At 43.7% G+C, this 20,884-nt stretch overlaps 1 protein-coding gene across 1 annotated transcript in view; it reads left to right on the top strand.

Annotated features, from left to right (window-relative positions):
• LOC147710707 (taste receptor type 1 member 3-like) overlaps positions 1-20,056 on the top strand; it is an 88,401-nt gene extending 68,345 nt beyond the window's left edge. The window contains exons 2-5 of the mRNA XM_086919380.1: positions 3,066-3,854; positions 5,023-5,226; positions 14,446-14,566; positions 19,641-20,056. Coding sequence (XP_086775506.1) covers positions 3,066-3,854; positions 5,023-5,226; positions 14,446-14,566; positions 19,641-20,056 — 1,530 coding nt within the window. The remainder of the gene's footprint in view (positions 1-3,065; positions 3,855-5,022; positions 5,227-14,445; positions 14,567-19,640) is intronic.
• Positions 20,057-20,884: the final 828 nt, after the last annotated feature.

Genomic DNA, 20,884 nt, shown 5'->3' with positions numbered 1-20,884 from the left:
TTATTCAGGATATGGAGAATGGTGGTTTCCATGCTGTGTTCCTGGCCTGAACCCCGATTGGAAATCGTCAAGTAGATTGAAGTTGGTAATGTGTTGGCTCAGTTGAAGTTGTACACATTTCTCCAGAACTTTCGCTAGGAGTGGGATATTGGATATAGGTCTAAAGTTTTCTGCAGAGGCAGGATTCAGCATAGGTTTTTTTAAGATGGGGATGACTTGACCGCCTTTTAGAGAGTTAGGTATCGACCCTTGTAGAAGGGAGGCGTTGATTATTGCAGTCCAAATAGGAATGATAGATTGGGAGGCAGCGGCTAAACAGTTGGAGGGGAGTGGGTCATTAAAGTGGTTGTTTTAATTTAGGGAGGATAGAATTTCCAAGATGGAACGGTCGTCATGTAATTTGAAGGTGGACCAGTACGCTTGGTTTTTGGGTGACGTCTGGGAGGCCAGCGAGGAGAGATGGGGCTTGTCTGGAGGAGGTCAGAAGTAGGTAGCAGAACTAAGTTCGTTTCCTAGGAAGTAATTTTGTCAAAGAAGAAGGAGGAGAATTCCACACATGTTATTAGGGATTTTGGGGTTTCTTTGGAGGTTTTAGCCAGTTTATTAAATTGGTGTTTGAACATTTCGAAGAGCTTGCAAGGTCTGTTCTTGGCCAGTTCTGATTTGAAGAATTCTTTTTTTGATTTGAGGAAGTTCCTATTATAGGCATTTCTGGTCTGATGGGGAAGTTTTAAATTGGAGGCTGAGGGGTGCTGCTCCAGTTTGTTTCTGTCAGCCGGAGGTTTCTCCTTTCATTGCTGAGGGATCGGTTGAACCAGGGGTTTCTGTCTTTGATTTGGGTTCTTTATAGCTTTAGTGGGGCAAGATCATCAAGTATGTCAGACATAGTCGAGGTATAGTGTTCTGTGAGGTCGTTGACCATTGAAATATTTTGGGGGGGTCATTCTAGCAGCGTGCAACCAGTTTCATGAGATCTAGGCTCTTTGTGTCTCTAAACCAGCGTTTTGGTTTGCATTGTCTTGTGGGTGCAAGATTATAGGAAGGTAATAGCATGGTGATCAGACCAGTCCCATGGGTCTATAGAGATAAGACTAACCGCTGTTTCCTTAGCAATGATCCAATCGAGCGTGGCGCCTTTTGTGTGTGTTGGAAGTGTGCAGGCTTGGGTAAGTGCTTGGTAAGCCAGGAAGTCTTTGATGGCGTTGACCTGAGAGTCCTTGAGGTCGTTTCAGTGCACATTGTTACATTCCAAGTAAAGGAGAGGTATTAGAGTACTTTTAGCTTATACATGACAGGCATATATTGAAAATATGTTTCATATGTTAAATGTTCTTTGCACTAAGGATGACGGTCTAGTTCAAACCCACCTGCAGAATTATGTTTTCAAACAGAATTTCGTGTCATATCCTGAGCCTTTTTTTTAGATTGGGCCCAGTTTGCATTTGATTTAAATCGAAATTTTTAAAAAGTGCAAATACATCTGATGAAATTCTTTCTCTCAAAGTATATTGCTTGGGTTCCTTTAATTGTGAATGCTGGGGTGCACGTGACGGAGATCACCCCCGGGATAATTAGTCATGGTGACTGTGGTCACTTTGAGAATTGTGCAGAAATGGATGATTTTACCCAGCAGTTCATCATGGGTGAAAAGCAGTGTTCTATTGCAATTTATCTTTAAACAAATGCAGAGTCAGGTGCAATCTCTTCTTTATCAGACAGCACTCTTTCATGGATGAAAGTGTCCATAAATATTGATGTTCAGTACTTTGTACATGTTCTCATGTATATGTAGGTCCTAGTAGACTCAGATATGAGATAATCTGGGAACATGCAATAATTTCAATACCCATACAGCCCACAGGCTCCTAAAATTAAGGGATTAAGAAATGGCAGACGGGATACTCCTTCACAATCATGACAGATATCCTGTCCACTATATTACAAGTGCATTACATAGTGTGGCACTTGTAATAAGTTTGTGAAGAAGTAACCTGTCCACCAAACAATAAACCTGGACCGCAGGCCCTTATTTATGGGTATTTGGTGTAGGGCAGCACAGCAAGATAGCTTGCTGCACTGCCCTATGCCAAAGTGAAAGGTCAGGAATGCACCGTATTTCTTCAATACAGCACATTCCTGTCCTTCCCCCTGTGATGGTGACATTTGGGCAGCCTGGCACCGTTGCACTGTGGTGCAAGGGTGCTTGTGTTGTCGGCAGGATTGTTTTTGTGCAGCAAGGGGCACCTTCCTGCACAGAAGCAATCCTAAGAGGCCTTTTCCTCTTTCAATGTGTGCTACAGGATGCAGCACACATAGAAGGAGGAAAACCCGGGGAGAAATAGAGCTTTTTTTCCTTGGTGCGCCTCACCTCGGGAGTGATTAGGTTTTGGTGTTTCCCCATGTTTACATGCTCTCGTAAATCTGGGGAAGTGTCAAAATCCATGGATGTTGCGTGGGGAAACCCACCACAACGCCCATGGAATGCCTCCCGACCACAGAGTAAGCAGGGCCGGACTGGCCGTAGTGGGCACCTGGCGTTTCATCGGTGGGCCACTAGGTTGGGGTCCAATTTGGGGCGCCTGGGGGATGTTTTTGTTACAGGGCCGTTTTTACATCATAGCTGCAAAATCGGCCCCTGTAACAAAATTGCCCGAAACCGGCCCTGGCAAACAGCTCAGCCGCTCCCAGGGGGAGCCGGCCGAGCTCTTTGCCTGGGCCAGTTTTGGTTCCCAGTCCGGCCCTGAGAGTAAGGCAACGCAGCGTTTTGCTCTGCCTTGCCTTACTCCATTTCTTTGAGGCCATTCAAAACAATGCATAGTGCCTTTGCGTGGCCTCATAGATACAATTTTGTGATTTGTGCCACTGGAGCATCACAAAAAGTGACGCTCTGGTGGCACAAGGGGCTCGTAAATATGCCCCTAGGTTTCTTTGATGATGGCATGCTTTATGGAGAAATAGTGCTTGCTTCCAGGATGTTTGCCTTGGCCTGCACTGTTCCAGAAACATAATGACATAGTGGGTGACTTTTGTCCAGTCCACATCAACAGTTTATCCCTTGTCAACAGGTGAGCTATGCAGCCAGCAGCAACTCCTTAAGCGACCGGATCCTCTTCCCTTCCTTCTACCGAACTATTCCAAGTGATAAACACCAGACAGAAGGCTTGGTAGAGGTCATCCATCTCTTCAAGTGGAACTGGATTGCAGCCATCGGCAGCGATGATGCTTATGGCCAACAAGGGCTGGCGCTCTTCTCCACATTGGCCTCCAGCCAAGATATATGCATCGCCTTTGAAGGCACCATCCCCAATATTCTAACTGAGTCTTTCTCCCTCGAGAGCCTTCACAAGACTATAAAGCAAATTAACGACAGCCAGGTCACCGTCATTGTCCTCTTTTCAGGCGAGAGAGCGGCAAAACTGCTGCTTGAGGAATGGATCCGGATCGGAGTCGGTCCAAAGGTTTGGCTAGCTAGCGAGGACTGGGCCACATCTACCACCATCTCCTCTCTTCCTGGCCTCCAGGGGATAGGAACTGTCCTGGGCTTTACTGTCCAAGGAGGACAAATTCCAGATTTTGAAAATTATCTGTCACATATTTTGACAGCGGCAGAGCGGAAGAGTTTGTGCTGGTCCTCCAGGGATGGCTTCATACCCTCAGCAGAATGTGATTCACCAGAGACTCCACAGTGTATGGAATGTAATGACATCTCTCTTTCGCACATATCATCTTCAGTCGAGGCAAGCACCGTAAACAGAGTGTACACCGCCGTCTACAGCATCGCCCACTCTTTGCACAATCTCCTGAACTGTAGTTCCAGCAGATGTCAACCAACACAAGTAGTCAAGAGCTGGCAGGTGAGAACAACCCTTATCAAATATTTGCATTACCAATTACCAGACTGGGTCCAGAAAAAAGATCAAAATTATTCGGTTCCATTAGGTTAATCACCTTGATCAGCTTAACAGACACTTAATTCTAGAAGTTGGTGAGCCCTCTCGAAATTTAGGTTCTCTCCGTGGGTTAAACTTCATCCAGGTTTACACACCCCTTCTCCCTTTTCATTTTTAAAAACTTTTTTATTATCACTGGATGATGTAATGCCACTTGTATTGTGTCACAATCAAGTGTGATAATGAATGTTTTCTTGGGCCCTCATTAGCACTATTGTAAAGTCTGGCTGTGATGCCCATGGGTGTTATGTCACCATGGTTTGAGATTTGAGATTTTTTGTGTAAAACACTCACAGTGCCGGACTTTGTTTGAAGAGTATGACGTATTGGAGCAACCCACTCCCTAAAATTGTGCTCATATTTATGGTAGCCCTGAAGAAGTTGATGGCACACAAGACACAATGTCAAAACACATTATGTGACTATCGAAAAGAAGTTAAAGACCTTATTGTACAATGTTTGTGGTTTTAGACTGGGTGCTCAGAGGCCTTCTTCATTGTGGAATTTATGTTTCTTGAAGGTTAATATGGTGGCCCCTCCTCTCTTCTAGGGTACCAGTTACTGAACACATATATATTTTCATTCATAAGTGTGCACCAATCCTGACCCAGCCACCTTTCATGGTTGTATCATAGTTCATCAGTTGAAGCCAAACAGTTCCTTAATCAATAAGAGAAACTTGATGAACGTGACTTGTAGAATCATCTCACTTGTCAAAGGCTACCCACTCTCCCTACTCTCAGGTGTAGCAGAGGAAAGCGCTAAGTCTAGATTGAGTCCTTGGTAATGTGTGCTACCCAGCCTTCTAGCAATGCATAAAATACCTTTTCTGATTATCAACAGTGGTTATTTATTTGTTTGTCTTTAATGACAACCCAGCTTAAGTAATGCATTATTTGGGTACTGACTTAAAACATGAACAATGGGGCTCCAAATCTAGCTTGAGTTATAGTCAAGCAGCTGTAGTGAATTTATGATATTTCTGGGGCGTAGAGTGGGAGTAGGGCAACCCCGATAACACATTCAAACCCTAACACAACCCTTCTTCGTGTCACTTCTTCTTTCCCCACAGCTGCTGGAAAAGCTGAAGAAAGTTGAGTTTCAACTTAATGGCAAGTCATTCTACTTTGATGACCTCGGCAACCCTAACACAGGTTACACCATTGTTCTCTGGAGCTGGAGGAATGAGACGCTACAGTACTCCACCATTGGCACCTACATGCAGGGGCTGCACCTCGACAAAGGTGGGGTTCAATGGCACACCGCAGGCAATGAGGTGAGAACAGATTTCATTTGAAAGGACAGACATGTTTCATTGACGCTGACTTCATCCTTAACTCAGAAACACCACTGCACACCGAATCATCATAGATTAAATCCCTCAGGGGTCACCAACTAATGATGACTCACACAAGGCATGTGACATAAGCACTTGCATAAAAGACACAAGGAAAATGTGGACATGCAGCCAAACATTGCAGATTCCCATCACAGAGGTGACTAACCTTCCAAAACATCTACTGGTCTTCTTTAACCCGACTGACACTCAATGTAAGCAAACTACCTCCATGGGTTTGTCCATTGAAATGTGATGGAGCACTGCAACTTGGGAAGCCCCATATCGCCCCTTGGTGGTGAAACCCATCCTCTCATAAAGTGGGAGAAAAAACAGCCCATTTCCGTTGTGTTACCTTGTAGAGAGCCCTAACATATGCCTGAGAGGCAAGCAGGTATATCCAGCATTCCTCCCAACCATCTCATAATATAACTCTACACATTACAGAGTCATCTGCCTCTCGGAGTCTTCAGCCCATCCATAAATGCATAATAACTAAAAATCAATGGGCTCAGTGCAAAGCTTTGGTCGTTACAACACAAAATGTGCCTGATATTGAGAGGGCCATCTTGATGTTTCACGGCTGCATTGAAGTAAACCTGGCAACAACCACTCCACAGCCATTCAAATAATCAGATCTTGCAAACATGCATATCATCTACACAGGGACCCAGTCTAGCTTTGGGGGCCCTTTGACTCTTAACCCTTAGGTTGAAGATCACCATTTACAATACTGTGCTCCAAGACTGGAGAACCTTTACCTGCTGTTAATTTCTTTAGGGCCACTCATACCTATCCTATTGATAAAGTATAACTGTCCTAGTGCACTAGAGCAGAGAAATAGCCCTCTTCAATTGTGTTGGCTTCAGTAGGATACAGCCACCTACACGTCCACTGAAGAAGGTCAAGGATGGGCCTTATCTGTGGGCAATGTCCATGGCAGCTCCCACACCCTGGATGATGGTGGGGACTCGTGTCTAGCTCACGTTGGTAGCTCTTCTGCAATGGCATATCTAGACCTACTGCCACCCAGGGCGGCCCCTAAGTTCGCCGCCAGGTGCACAGGTAAGAGGGGGATGGGGAGGTAGGGGTGGCAGTCGACAGATGACTTGGTCCCGGGGGGTGGGTGGTAGTCAACAGACACAACTTGCTCACCTCCGCCACCCCCAAAAAGAGTGCTGCCTGGCACGGCCCGCCCCACCTAGCTACACACACCCTTTTGTGACAATCCTCCACACATCATCACTTTACTCCCCCTTTAATGGCTCTGTTGAAAGGAAGTTTTATAGCTAAATTTTGCAAAGCTCTGACAAGACATACAACAATCCTCTAATCAATGATAGTGAAGACAGCTCAGTGTGGCATCATCTGAGGTCTTTCTCCTCGTTCACTCAGCACTACTTTATAAACACATTATTTCACAAGGCTTCATAAGGTGTTAATTAAACTCAGCTAATAGGGGCTGCACTCATGTAAAGTTTCTATTCCATTGTAGTTCGAGTAAATTTAGCACAGCTGTAATAACAGCAACAATACAATTTACAATACAAGGTAAAAGGCTTCTTCTTTTTGAGAAACCTGGTTGGGTGACCATTGACTACTGATCATAATGTGGACACTAAAACTAACGGGCGCTTTACACTCTCTAACCTGAACTGTCTCATATTGGCATTTCATTCTGCCCATATTGAACCCTGTTTTCTTGCATCGCAATGCAGTCCTGCACGTACTCTATTACATCTTGACGACTTATTAATATTCATCTATAGCATGAATAGCATTCCACAGCTCTTTACCATCCTCAGCTCCATCACCAGCTGAAAAAGACAGCAAGGTGCCAGAGCCCCAGGGAGCCTGTACACCAGTGACTCAGATCCACTTAACACTGTCCCCTCCAGTGCCCCAAGTCTTGTCCTAACTCCAAGAGAATCCCTTTCTGTTCTAGAGACTTTCATTAGTAATTTCACAATCTTTGCTGAAGGAGGGGCATGGCCAGAGGGCTCGTCCAAAGAAAATTCAGTGGCTCCTCTTAGGGTATTCTATCACATGATCGTCTTTTAAATACTGAGCTTCGAAAATGTTTATTCCAGAATATCAGTTACCACTATTTGTGAAAGTAAATATATAGGTAAGTAGAGAGGTTTACTACTCTAGTTTAGATCAGTGTATTTTACAATAAATATAAATATATATCTATCTCTCTCTTTATATATATATATATATGTCACAATCCATGAAAACAATTCAAAAGTATGTTCTCAGGAAAGGAGTCAGGAATCACAGGTACAGAAACACAGGTTTATTTCCACACAACGCGTTTCGCCTCACGGCTTGATCAAGTGTAGACAATACAGAGACCAACCACAGTGATAACGTTTTTTGCGAACATAAAAGAAGGACCAGTGAGCTAGAGTTGCATGGTAGCCAGCTTAAGTTAGTCACATATTGGAGAAAACAAACAAGGTTTGCACAGAAAATAAACCCACATGTGTAACATTTTGGAAAATAATATATAAATTATAAACGTCCATATCTGTTGAGAAAATTCAGTTCATAGAACACAATAGAACTACTGAACATCAACTTCTATTTCTCTGTGAATTAATGGCTAGTGCCAGAACAGCAAGAGGACCAATGCTTGCCATTTTAGACATACAACAGGGTCTAATCATGTTGCACAATTATTAAGATGTAATCACAATACACAATACTGGCGGAAGTAATTCAATGATATACACCACTAATAAATGTCTCCAAACTACTCATAGCGACCTTCTACAACCAATGCTGGCAAGTGCCAAAACCAAAGAACATTTATCACCATCTTTTTATAATTGTTCACAAAAATAGATCAGTTCACAACATACGTGGTCTCACAACAAGGAGTGCAAAGGGTAGGTACGCCCGTGAGAGTGAATGTTCGTGAAAGGGCCCCTTCCTTTCCTCCTGGAAAAAGAAGAGAAAACGAGTGAGAAAAGGTAAAACATAAAAAATAAAACATTTCAAAGTACATGTCCTCTAATGTCTCTCATCTACAGTTTGCATTTTTTAAAGAAAACATTAGAATATAGAAAACCAATAACCTATAAACAGAGCTATATCAATCTTTAAGATGTACTGCTAATTCTTCGTCCATGTTAAGGCCCCACGGGGTTTTACTCTGAAAGTCAATTATGTATCGTGACTCTTTTTTCCTGAGGGCCAATACTCTGTCACCCCCTCTCGATTTCATTGGAACTTGTTCCAAAATCAAGTAACTGCACTCAGAAATGTTGGAAAAATGATGTTGTTCAAAGTGTCTGGCCACAGGGTATTTGGGATCACAATTCGTTATGGCCCGTAGATGTTCAAAAATGCGTTTCTTGGCAGCACAGGTTGTACTGCCTATATACCACAGACCACACGTACATACAATGACATAAATGACAAAGGTCATCCCACAGGTTAAAAATTGGGTTAATTTCTTGGTCACCCCATTGTAAGTCACTGTGTTCTTATACGTACTGTTTTTACAGGCCTTACAGTGGCCACATGGGTAAAAGCCTATAGGACCATGTTGTGAAGTAGGTGGGACGCTTGTTACATCATTTTTAACCACAATATCTCGTATATTTCTACTCCATCTATACGTGATATTTGGTCTTTCAGGTATAGATTTCCCTAGTATGCCATCAGTTTTCAAATATCCCAGTTTTTAGTAATGCTCCTTTTGATTTTTTGAGAGTCAGAACTAAAAGTGAGAATCAACCGTGTGACATCGGTGTTTTGTGATAACCCTGTAACAGACTTTTCACACAGGGTATCACTTCTGTCAACGTCTGCCACACGTTTGAGGGCCTTATTGAGTACCCACTGTGGGTACCCTCTTCTGCGGAATCTATCAATGATGTTGTCAGATTCTGCCTCAAATGTCACACTCGAGTTGCAGTTCCTCTTTGCTCTTAGCAGCTCACCATATGGAATGCTCCATTTAAGTGATTCTGGGTGGCTGCTGAGAGCATGTAGAACACTCTTTTAAATACTGAGCTTCAAAAAAGTTTATTCCAGAATATCAGTTACCACTATTTGTGAAAGTAAATATATAGGTAAGTAGAGAGGATTACTACTTTAGTTTAGATCAGTGTATTTTACAATAAATATAAATATAAATATATATCTATCTCTCTCTCTATCTCTATATATATATATATATATATATATATATATATATATATATATATATATATATATATATATATATATATATATATATATATATATATATATATACATACATTTGGAGTTAAGAATGCCAAAACAACTATCCTTGCTTATATGTACTTATTTTCATGATATACTGGTAGTCACTATGCTGGAGTGGATAATACTCTTTGTAGGATGATATTTCTTATCTCAATATTGTGGTATAAAACTTCTCTCAGTCAAGACGTTTCAGTTGTTACTTCAAGGGTCATTATGACGTGGTAAGGGCATAGGGAGAACCTTTACGTCAGAAGTATTTACATCAAAAGTGCCTTTACTTCACATCATTAATGGTAGGTTTAGTTTAAATGTTCATAAATAATATTGAGAATTAAAATATGAATACCAATATTAATTAAAGTGCTAAAACTAATAAAAGAGAATATTATTCAAACTAATAATCATAAACATTACTAATGATTATTATTATGATTAATAATAATATGATAAATACAATCATAATATTACAATGAGGCTTGTACATCATAATACCACTGAACCCCAAAAAACACGTAAACCCCCAAAACTCAATCTGCTCCTGAAAACTAAAAACGACTAATTACCTATTTTTAGGTCTCGGGCTTCGAGACCTATTGTCATGGAGTTCAGTCTCAACGGAGCCAGAGCGGTGAACGAGCGCCGATTGCATCTCGTGGACGCGCACGCCGAGCCTCCTGGAGCCGTGCACATCTCTTGCTCCACATTCACACTCACGGAAGCACACACTCACGCACGCACGCACACACACACACACACACACACACACACCCTCCCTCTCTGCCCACTCCCTCTCTGCCGCCCCCCCTCGACCCCCACTCACCTGGCTCTTTCCCTCGCAGCGGGTCAGTCATGGCAGCAGGCAGACTCGGTGTCTTCTCCAGGGATCTTGAGCTGATGTGCACGCCCACGCTGCGTCTCGTGCGCGCCCGCCACGCTGTTTCGCGGTGAACTTGAATGTACTCGACAAAATATCCTTATATAACTAAAAAGTGAGCATCATCTTCATCTCACGTTTGTAAAGGTAACCATGAACACCAATTGTGTTAAAATATATTGAATACGATAGATCACCTTCCACTCGCCCATACATATACTTTAAATTCCTTATTCATATTATTCGAACAAAGCAACGCAGAAGATAATTTTTGGTTGTCTGTGGGTGGGGAGATGGGGTTAGCACTCTCTGCCCTCTTTTCCTATCATTGACTCTTTGGCGCCTATAGGAAAAACCCAAGCTGCTTATACTTTAGAGGAATTCTGCATAAGGATTATTATAGTGTGAGTGCAGAGTGCGCACAGTTCAGAGTGCGCAGAGTGCAGAGTGTGAAGTAGTGAGTGCAGAGTGAGTGAGCAGAGTGTGAGTGAGCAGAGTGTGAGTGCAGAGTGTGAGTGCAGAGTGTGAAGTAGTGAGTGCAGAGTCAGTGTGCAGAGTGTGAATGCAGCGTGCAGAGTGCAGAGTAGTGAGTGCAGAGTAGTGAGTGCAGAGTAGTGAGTGCAGAGTAGTGAGTGCAGAGTAGTGAGTGCAGAGTAGTGAGTGCAGAGTAGTGAGTGCAGAGTAGTGAGTAGTGAGTGCAGAGTAGTGAGTGCAGAGTAGTGAGTAGTGAGTGCAGAGTAGTGAGTGCAGAGTAGTAAGTGCAGAGTAGTGAGTGCAAAGTAGTGAGTAGTGAGTGCAGAGTAGTGAGTGCAGAGTAGTGAGTGCAAAGTAGTGAGTAGTGAGTGCAGAGTAGTGAGTGCAGAGTAGTGAGTAGTGAGTGCAGAGTAGTGAGTAGTGAGTGCAGAGTGGTGAGTGCAAAGTAGTGAGTAGTGAGTGCAGAGTGGTGAGTGCAGAGTAGTGAGTAGTGAGTGCAGAGTAGTGAGTGCAGAGTAGTGAGTGCAGAGTAGTGAGTGCAGAGTAGTGAGTGCAGAGTAGTGAGTGCAGAGTAGTGAGTAGTGAGTGCAGAGTAGTGAGTAGTGAGTGCAGAGTAGTGAGTGCAGAGTAGTGAGTGCAGAGTAGTGAGTGCAGAGTAGTGAGTGCAGAGTAGTGAGTGCAGAGTAGTGAGTGCAGAGTAGTGAGTACAGAGTAGTGAGTGGTGAGTGCAGAGTAGTGAGTAGTGAGTGCAGAGTGGTGAGTGCAAAGTAGTGAGTAGTGAGTGCAGAGTAGTGAGTAGTGAGTGCAGAGTAGTGAGTGCAGAGTAGTGAGTGCAGAGTAGTGAGTGCAGAGTAGTGAGTGCAGAGTAGTGAGTGCAGAGTAGTGAGTGCAGAGTAGTGAGTGCAGAGTAGTGAGTGCAGAGTAGTGAGTGCAGAGTAGTGAGTGCAGAGTAGTGAGTAGTGAGTGCAGAGTAGTGAGTGCAAAGTAGTGAGTAGTGAGTGCAGAGTAGTGAGTGCAGAGTAGTGAGTAGTGAGTGCAGAGTAGTGAGTGCAGAGTAGAGTAGTGAGTGCAGAGTAGAGTAGTGAGTGCAGAGTAGAGTAGTGAGTGCAGAGTAGAGTAGTGAGTGCAGAGTAGTGAGTGCAGAGTAGTGAGTGCAGAGTAGTGAGTGCAGAGTAGTGAGTGCAGAGTAGTGAGTGCAGAGTAGTGAGTAGTGAGTGCAGAGTAGTGAGTGCAAAGTAGTGAGTGCAAAGTAGTGAGTGCAAAGTAGTGAGTGCAGAGTGGTGAGTAGTGAGTGCAGAGTGGTGAGTGCAAAGTAGTGAGTAGTGAGTGCAGAGTGGTGAGTGCAAAGTAGTGAGTAGTGAGTGCAGAGTAGTGAGTAGTGAGTGCAGAGTAGTGAGCAGTGAGTGCAGAGTAGTGAGTGCAAAGTAGTGAGTGCAGAGTAGTGAGTGCAGAGTAGTGAGTGCAGAGTAGTGAGTGCAGAGTAGTGAGTGCAGAGTAGTGAGTGCAGAGTAGTGAGTAGTGAGTGCAGAGTAGTGAGTGCAGAGTAGAGTAGTGAGTGCAGAGTAGAGTAGTGAGTGCAGAGTAGTGAGTGCAGAGTAGTGAGTGCAGAGTAGTGAGTGCAGAGTAGTGAGTGCAGAGTAGTGAGTAGTGAGTGCAGAGTAGTGAGTAGTGAGTGCAGAGTAGTGAGTAGTGAGTGCAGAGTAGTGAGTAGTGAGTGCAGAGTAGTGAGTGCAGAGTAGTGAGTGCAGAGTAGTGAGTGCAGAGTAGTGAGTGCAGAGTAGTGAGTGCAGAGTGGTGAGTGCAAAGTAGTGAGTAGTGAGTGCAGAGTGGTGAGTGCAAAGTAGTGAGTAGTGAGTGCAGAGTAGTGAGTGCAGAGTAGTGAGTAGTGAGTGCAGAGTGGTGAGTGCAGAGTAGTGAGTGCAGAGTAGTGAGTAGTGAGTGCAGAGTAGTGAGTAGTGAGTGCAGAGTAGTGAGTGCAAAGTAGTGAGTGCAGAGTAGTGAGTGCAGAGTAGTGAGTAGTGAGTGCAGAGTAGTGAGTAGTGAGTGCAGAGTAGTGAGTAGTGAGTGCAGAGTAGTGAGTAGTGAGTGCAGAGTGGTGAGTAGTGAGTGCAGAGTGGTGAGTAGTGAGTGCAGAGTGGTGAGTGCAAAGTAGTGAGTAGTGAGTGCAGAGTGGTGAGTGCAAAGTAGTGAGTAGTGAGTGCAGAGTAGTGAGTAGTGAGTGCAGAGTGGTGAGTGCAGAGTAGTGAGTGCAGAGTAGTGAGTAGTGAGTGCAGAGTGGTGAGTGCAGAGTAGTGAGTGCAGAGTAGTGAGTGCAGAGTAGTGAGTGCAGAGTAGTGAGTGCAGAGTAGTGAGTGCAGAGTAGTGAGTGCAGAGTAGTGAGCAGTGAGTGCAAAGTAGTGAGTGCAAAGTAGTGAGCAGTGAGTGCAGAGTAGTGAGTGCAGAGTAGTGAGTAGTGAGTGCAGAGTAGTGAGTAGTGAGTGCAGAGTAGTGAGTAGTGAGTGCAGAGTAGTGAGTAGTGAGTGCAGAGTAGTGAGCAGTGAGTGCAGAGTAGTGAGTGCAAAGTAGTGAGTGCAGAGTAGTGAGTGCAGAGTAGTGAGTGCAGAGTAGTGAGTGCAGAGTAGTGAGTGCAGAGTAGTGAGTGCAGAGTAGTGAGTAGTGAGTGCAGAGTAGTGAGTGCAGAGTAGAGTAGTGAGTGCAGAGTAGAGTAGTGAGTGCAGAGTAGTGAGTGCAGAGTAGTGAGTGCAGAGTAGTGAGTGCAGAGTAGTGAGTGCAGAGTAGTGAGTGCAGAGTAGTGAGTGCAGAGTAGTGAGTAGTGAGTGCAGAGTAGTGAGTAGTGAGTGCAGAGTAGTGAGTAGTGAGTGCAGAGTAGTGAGTAGTGAGTGCAGAGTAGTGAGTACAGAGTAGTGAGTGCAGAGTAGTGAGTGCAGAGTAGTGAGTGCAGAGTAGTGAGTGCAGAGTAGTGAGTAGTGAGTGCAGAGTAGTGAGTAGTGAGTGCAGAGTAGTGAGTAGTGAGTGCAGAGTAGTGAGTAGTGAGTGCAGAGTAGTGAGTAGTGAGTGCAGAGTAGTGAGTGCAGAGTAGTGAGTAGTGAGTAGTGAGTAGTGAGTAGTGAGTAGTGAGTAGTGAGTAGTGAGTAGTGAGTAGTGAGTAGTGAGTGCGGAATGCAGAGTAGTGAGTAGTGAGTGCGGAATGCAGAGTAGTGAGTAGTGAGTGCGGAATGCAGAGTAGTGAGTAGTGAGTGCGGAATGCAGAGTAGTGAGTAGTGAGTGCGGTATGCAGAGTGGTGTGTGCTGTTGAGTGCAGAGTGGTGTGTATTGGCAATGTAAATGACAATGCCATCTATTTATGATTTAAAGAAAAAAAAGAAATATCATGAGCAATGCCAATAGCTCCACCTTTAATGATGCCGAGACCATTGCATTGTAAATGCTTGTTTAAAAACACCCCTTGCGTGAGTGTCAGATGGGCGTGGCCACGTCGCCCTCTTGCAGAGAAAGAGAGTCTCATGTTCTGCTATTCGTTTTTCTGGACAATATTGAGTAAACAGGCGCTTCCTCTCTTGTTCACGCAGGTGCCGGTGTCTCTGTGCAATGACAGGTGCTCTGAGGGGCAGATCAAGCGAGTGAAAGGCTTCCACTCCTGCTGCTACGACTGCATTGACTGTAAGGCAGGATTTTTCCAGAATGGTTCTGGTAAGTACCCGGAATCATGAGCGTTCCCAGACACTGCTAATTTTCATCTTGGGGGAGTGGGGCATAAGAGAAAGTAGCCGAGGAAAACCCCACCTACCGTCCTGTCAAAAGCTTTTATGGGGCCCTTTTTAAATACAAATTGCAGGCGGACCAGTGCCTTGTTTGTCATGCAAGGATTTTTTAGAAGAATTAGCGGGAAATCGTGCATTTTCAAGGAATCCAAATGCATTCACAGAACTGTATAGTATTTAAAGGAGTCATCTAGAGAATAATGTCACAAGAGGCCTTACAAATGAACTAGACATCGTCCAATAGAAGGATATTCCAAAACACGTCGCCTGGGTGGTTGCCGATGATGTAAGACGATGGAAGAGAATAATGTTGTTTCCTAAAACTTTACAGGAAGGTGTGATTTCCCCATCTTATGTTTGAAACATTTAGAAGCAAAAGGTGCTTCTGCGTGAAAATCAGGCTTACAGCCAGGGGCAATGTGAAACCCCCGCTTTAGCACCCACAGCGGGGATATGCTTTTCTTCCCTCTTCATCTCGGCTTACAAAAAGCCGAGATGAAATAATCATCAAGTGCTCCACAGTTTTGCATTTTTCAATCCATACTTTACAGGTTTGTCACGGAAAACCCCAGGAGCTATCCACAAAGATTAGTACATGCATCAGTATGATTTGAGGCCACATTAAGGTTTTGGCGGTCAGAGACTCTGTCACAAATGTCATGGATGTCCCGTCTGCTATGTTACAAGTGCTATTGACTATAATGCATTTGTAATACGGTGACGAGGCATCCACTACGTTTGTGACAGACTCCCTGTCCGCTAAACTGTTAACCATAATGCATTTGTAATAGGGTGACGGGGCATCCACAACGGTGACGGGGCTTCCTCTACGTTCTTGACAGACTACCTGTTTCTGCCAGAGAGAGTATTGACTGTAATGCATTTGCAAAACGGTGATCCGGCATCCACTATATTTGCGACAGACTGCCCTGTCTCCCAAGCTCTAACAATGGCCCATATTCTTATAGTACCCCTGGCTTACTTATGAATTCATAAGTAAGCCAGGAGTATTTCTTACTTACCCCTGGAATTCAGAAGCACTTTACGAGTAAGTCTCAGCAAAATCTTTGAGAAGCAGGCCCCATGTAACTAATATGGCTCACTATGGCTGCCATGAATGCTCTGTGATGAATCTGCTAACCTTCCAGTTCACCTTTATGGGTCTCAGTACAAATGTAAATGTAGTGTTGCTTCTATAGCGCACTTATCACCCCAGACATGGCATCAAGGCACTGTAAGCATACCGCTGAGAAACCCTTCCTGGCCTCTCCCTGTGAATTGCCCACTCCTGGGCACCCCCAGGATGAAAGCCAGGCATCCTAGCGCTGTTGGGGCCATTGTTGAGATTAAGCAAGCTATTGCCCAGAGTTGCAGAGTGGGACCCATGATTAAATCAGGCACCGAGGCGAGAATTATCAGGTCCGAGGAAATTGAGCCCAAGACCCACCGAAGCGGGAATTGAACCCTGGTCCCGGGCTAGACCTCTGCAGCAGGTTCTGCCGCTCTAACCATTGAGCCACACTTCTGCACTACAAGGCCCGCTGAAACAGTCAATAATGGAACATCTCTATATATAATGTGGTTCGTTAATGGAACTGGACATGTCCACATTTGTTGTGGCAATATTGTTCTTTTCAAGATATTGGGGCAGATTCAGAGTGTGCTGGAGAGGTACTCTGCCTCAAAAGTGATGGCTTTTGCGTTTGCCTTCTTACAAGTGTTTTATCTTAGTTCCGTTTGTGACAGAGCACCGGCCCAGCGAACTCTAAACCAGGTCCATTGCCTTGATAGAACGTATTTTAGCAGCAGAGTTTTGATTTTATGCATCATATGAAGCTTTGTTTACTAAAGCACTTATGGAGTAAAATAAATTAATTAATCATCCATGAAGGCGATCACAAACTCGAGAGTCTTTGGTGCATTCCTTGGAAAAGCAAAAATAGCGAGCGAAGATTTCAACATTTTGTTGTCGAAGAAATTACCGGAATAGATTTATTTGAGACATCTCGTCTCTGATTATTGGAGCTTGTGCTCATCAAAGAATTTCTTTCATCTCGGTTTTATTGTGGTTCAGTAGACACCATATCATCTGAAAGTACGTAATTTAACAAATTAATCCCATCAAATACTGTAGATTTCTGAAAATTGAAAGAACTTCCCTTCTGAAGTAATCAAGTTCGACTGTCACTTTCTAAGAGAGGGATTCACTACCCGTGTAAGGTGGTTGTATGACAGAGCAACGTATGCAATTACTTTGTATGCCTTAACAAGCCGTCTTTGCCACACTGGCGTCTTTACCACGCATTCCTTTACATTGAATTTCCTTGTAAAGGCATAATTGGTAAAGGGATATGCATGGTAAAGGTTACACCCCAGCCCCCCCACAATAAGCCCTAAAACCGGTCCCAGCCCTAAAAAAACTACTCTGATCCCAGTCCTAAAAACAATCCAGCCCCCGCCCTGAGCCCTAAAACCGGCCACCAACCCTAAAAACATGCCTGACCCCCCAACCTGAGCCCTAAAGCCTGGCACCAAGCCCTGAAAACTACCTGATGCCAACCACGCCCGAAAAACTACACACCGAGCCACAGGCAGGAAGGACGGAAGCAGGAGGTCTACGCAACAACACCTCTCACATCTCCCCATTTGCTCCAAGTCTAGAGCACTGACGGCTTTTACCATGCCTGTGCCTTTACCGGCTTTACAATGAAAATCGTTGTACAGGCATACATGGAAAAGAATATGCGCAGTAAAGGCAAGCATGGTAACGCTTGCGTTATAACGACACGCGTGGTTCCGACCCGTTGTTAATGCCTTTCCCGTGTAAGGTAAACCAGTTATGGGTAATCTTCAAGGCATGTTTTAGACAACATTTGAATCAGCTTATCATTAGGGGTTGGTGAAAGAATTAGCTATGCCCGTTTAATTGAGAATATTCATGAAATGCCTCTTTGCTTGGGCAAAATTAAGTAAGTTTTCTGGTTGTCTTCGCTAGAAGAGTAGCTAACTCCCCCATATTCGTACCTATTATGAAGCAGCATTTATGGATATAGCAGTGTGGCTGCTTGATAATAGGGGATCCTTGGATAACTTTTTTCTCAGCAAGATGGTCCATGAAGTCGGAACCCAGCTCCCGGTCTTCTTAAAAACATCAAAACGTCCTTAAAAAAGTATGGTACAAGACACTTCAAGCATTCTCTAATAGACTTCCGAAATGTTATTCTCAAAAGGCCCAGTCTTCGGGATTTGGATATCTGGGCTTAACAGAGGCCATAAATTTGGGCCTTTACATCCATAATAGTCATGTTAAACTTTGGGAATCAAAAGGGTTTAAGGAGTTAAGCCATTTTATGATAGGAGGTAAATGTATTAACTGGGAGGAGGTTCAGGTTAGATGCGGTATGCAGAGCAGGTTGCTCTTTTTTAGCTTCCTCCAGGTTAGATTACTGATAAATAAATATATACCCCAAGGAAATAAAGGAACCCCCTCAGTCCTTGCCGCAGTCTTTAGAACCAAACTGCGAGGTATAGGGAATTGGTACAGAGTTTTTGAGATCCCCTTGTCGTTACCAATTTCCTGGAAAAAATAAAACACAAATTGTCTTGCAATTGTTCAGTTAGAGAATGGCACATTCTTTGCCTACATGGCAGTAAACTTCAAAAGAATTCCATTTTTTTTCCAGATGGACGGCCTATTATACCCCATACCTGTTGCATAAAATGTATCTAACGGTTGAAAATAAGTGTGTTCTTTGCCAGCAGGTTGGGGAGGGCGGTTGGTTACATATTTCCTGCACATGCTCAAGGCTGAGCCAGTTCTGGGTGAACATGTGTGCTGAGCTCAGTCGTGTCCTCTGGAGCACTATACAATCTGAGCCAGAGGTGGCATTGTTTGGTTTATTAAAACAGAGTTTAAACCAGGCTTTAACCAGAGTGGGGAAATGTTTTTAGCAATTTCTTTCTTGGTGGCACGCTCACTGATCCTCCAGAACTGGAAAACTACCAAATCTTTGAAGAAGCTTATGGGAAAAGGGTGGGAGCTATTAGAAAATGTATTTCAGTCTGGAAATATTTGGATGAAATGGAAAAGGATCTCCAGGGGTAACCCCCTTTTTTCCAGATCAATGGCACTTTAGCACGGGTACTTTAGTCTATATGGAATGATCTTTTTCTCACACATACATATAATTTGTGAAGACATTTTTTTTCTCTTTATAGAAAAGGATTGTTTAGTACGATCTGTTTAGTATGAACTTAATATCGATCAAATGGAAAAGGAGATTTAGGGGTAATATATCTGTTGGCTTCATTGCGCTCTAGCTCTTGCACTTTAGTTAACATGAAATGATCGGTTTCTAAAATAGTTGTGATATTTACATTTCCTTATTAATTGAAAGGATTGTTTTGTATGAATAATTTTTTGGATATAATGAAAGTGGATTTCCAGGGATATTATGCCTGACCGATTGATACCAGCTTTAGCACTTGCACTTTAGTTCGTACGAAGCAATCTCTCTGTAATACATATTTTTAGTGTTGATTATATCTCCCTTGTTAAAAGAACTATTGTATAGTATAAAATGAATTTTATTCTAATGACAAAAGGATTTATAGGAGTACATATCCGCTGGCCCCATCGCACTCGAGCACTTCCACCTTAGTTAAATATGTAATGATCTTTCTCAATTAGACAATATCTCTGATGTTTACAATTTTTTTTGATTAAATGGAAAAGGATTTCTAGAGGAAACATATTGAATCTATGGCACTTTAGCACTTGCACTTTACTTTATATGCAATGATCTCTTTCTAGTACATAAATATTTGTGATGATTACTTTTTTTCTCTAATGAAAAGGATGGTGTAGTATGAATAGTATTAGTATTTTTAACTTTTATCTTTAACTGACTTCTTGTATGTTTCTTAATCTGCTCAATAATAATAATAAAAAATTAATTAAATAAATCATAAGCCCATGTTTTCTTCTTTCTTTTGTTTTACAGACGACCAGGTATGCACTCCTTGTCCTGATCTAATGTGGTCTCCAGCCACAAGTTCCCAATGCTACAGTCAGATTCTGATATACCTTTCCTGGGACCACCCACTTGCTTTGCTACTGCTGGTCCTCACTGGACTCAGCATGATTCTCATCCTTGCCATTGCTGTGACCTTCTTGAAGAATCTTCAAACACCTCTTGTACAAGCCTCCGGGGGACCACTGTGCATCGTCAACCTGATGTCGCTGTTGGTGGCTTGTGGTACCAGTGGCATCTACATGGGGAAACCCACTGAGTACAAATGTGCTGTCCAACAGCCTCTGTTGGCCTTTTGCCTGACAGCCTGCCTCGTCTCCCTCCTGGTCAAATCACTGGAACTTGTTCTGGCCTCTGAGGTCCCCCGCTTTTCCAAGAATTACTAAGATTTGCTTCGTGGCAAAGGTACCTGGGTCATTATGGCTCTTTGCCTGCTGATTCAGAGTGCAGTCTGTGTGTGGTACGTCAGGGTGTTGCCACCTAGGGTGCAGAATAGCCAGGGTGATTCTGACCAGGAGATCCTGGTGCACTGTGTCATTCAGTCTTGGGTGGGCTTCGCACTGTTACTGGGCATCAGTGGAAGCCTGGCCAGCGCATGCTTCTTATGCACCTTCATGGTGCGCAGCCTGCCCGAAAAGTACAATCTCGCTCGGGGCATCATGTATGCCATGCTGTTGTACTTTATTGCCTGGATCTTCTTCCTTCCAACTTACTCCACAGTCCAGCCTTTATACAAGCCGGCGGTGCAGGTCTGTGTTATTTTGCTATGCACTCAAGGCATCTTGGGAGCTTTCTTCTTCCCCAAGTGTTACCTGATTTGGTTTAGGCCTGAACGAAACACAGTTGACTTTATACGGAGTAGCATCGAAGATTCTCCTGGCCAGGACACATCTAAGGGGTTGCCAATGTAAACACAAAATAAGCAATTTCTAAAAAAAACTTGATTGCACCTGTAACTGTCACTGCTTCAGCACGAAGTCATATGGACAGCAAAACTATCTATGTTGAGACTCCATGAGTGATGCTGAGTTTGGAAAACAAGAGCACACTGACCAACACTTTCACAGCACCATACTTGTTTGCACCAGGGTTGTTACTTTCCATTAAAAAAGTTGCGAAGAAGTGCTCATTGTCATATGGCTGAGATACCCGCCACCCCCTCTCAACACAATCCCCAAAGGAGGGAAACCGGAAACAGTTCTTGAAGTTTTTTT

This window comes from Lissotriton vulgaris, chromosome 5 (assembly GCF_964263255.1).
Source record: "Lissotriton vulgaris chromosome 5, aLisVul1.2, whole genome shotgun sequence".
NCBI classification, from domain to species: Eukaryota; Metazoa; Chordata; class Amphibia; order Caudata; family Salamandridae; genus Lissotriton; species Lissotriton vulgaris.
This window is presented reverse-complemented; position numbering and strand designations above follow the sequence as displayed.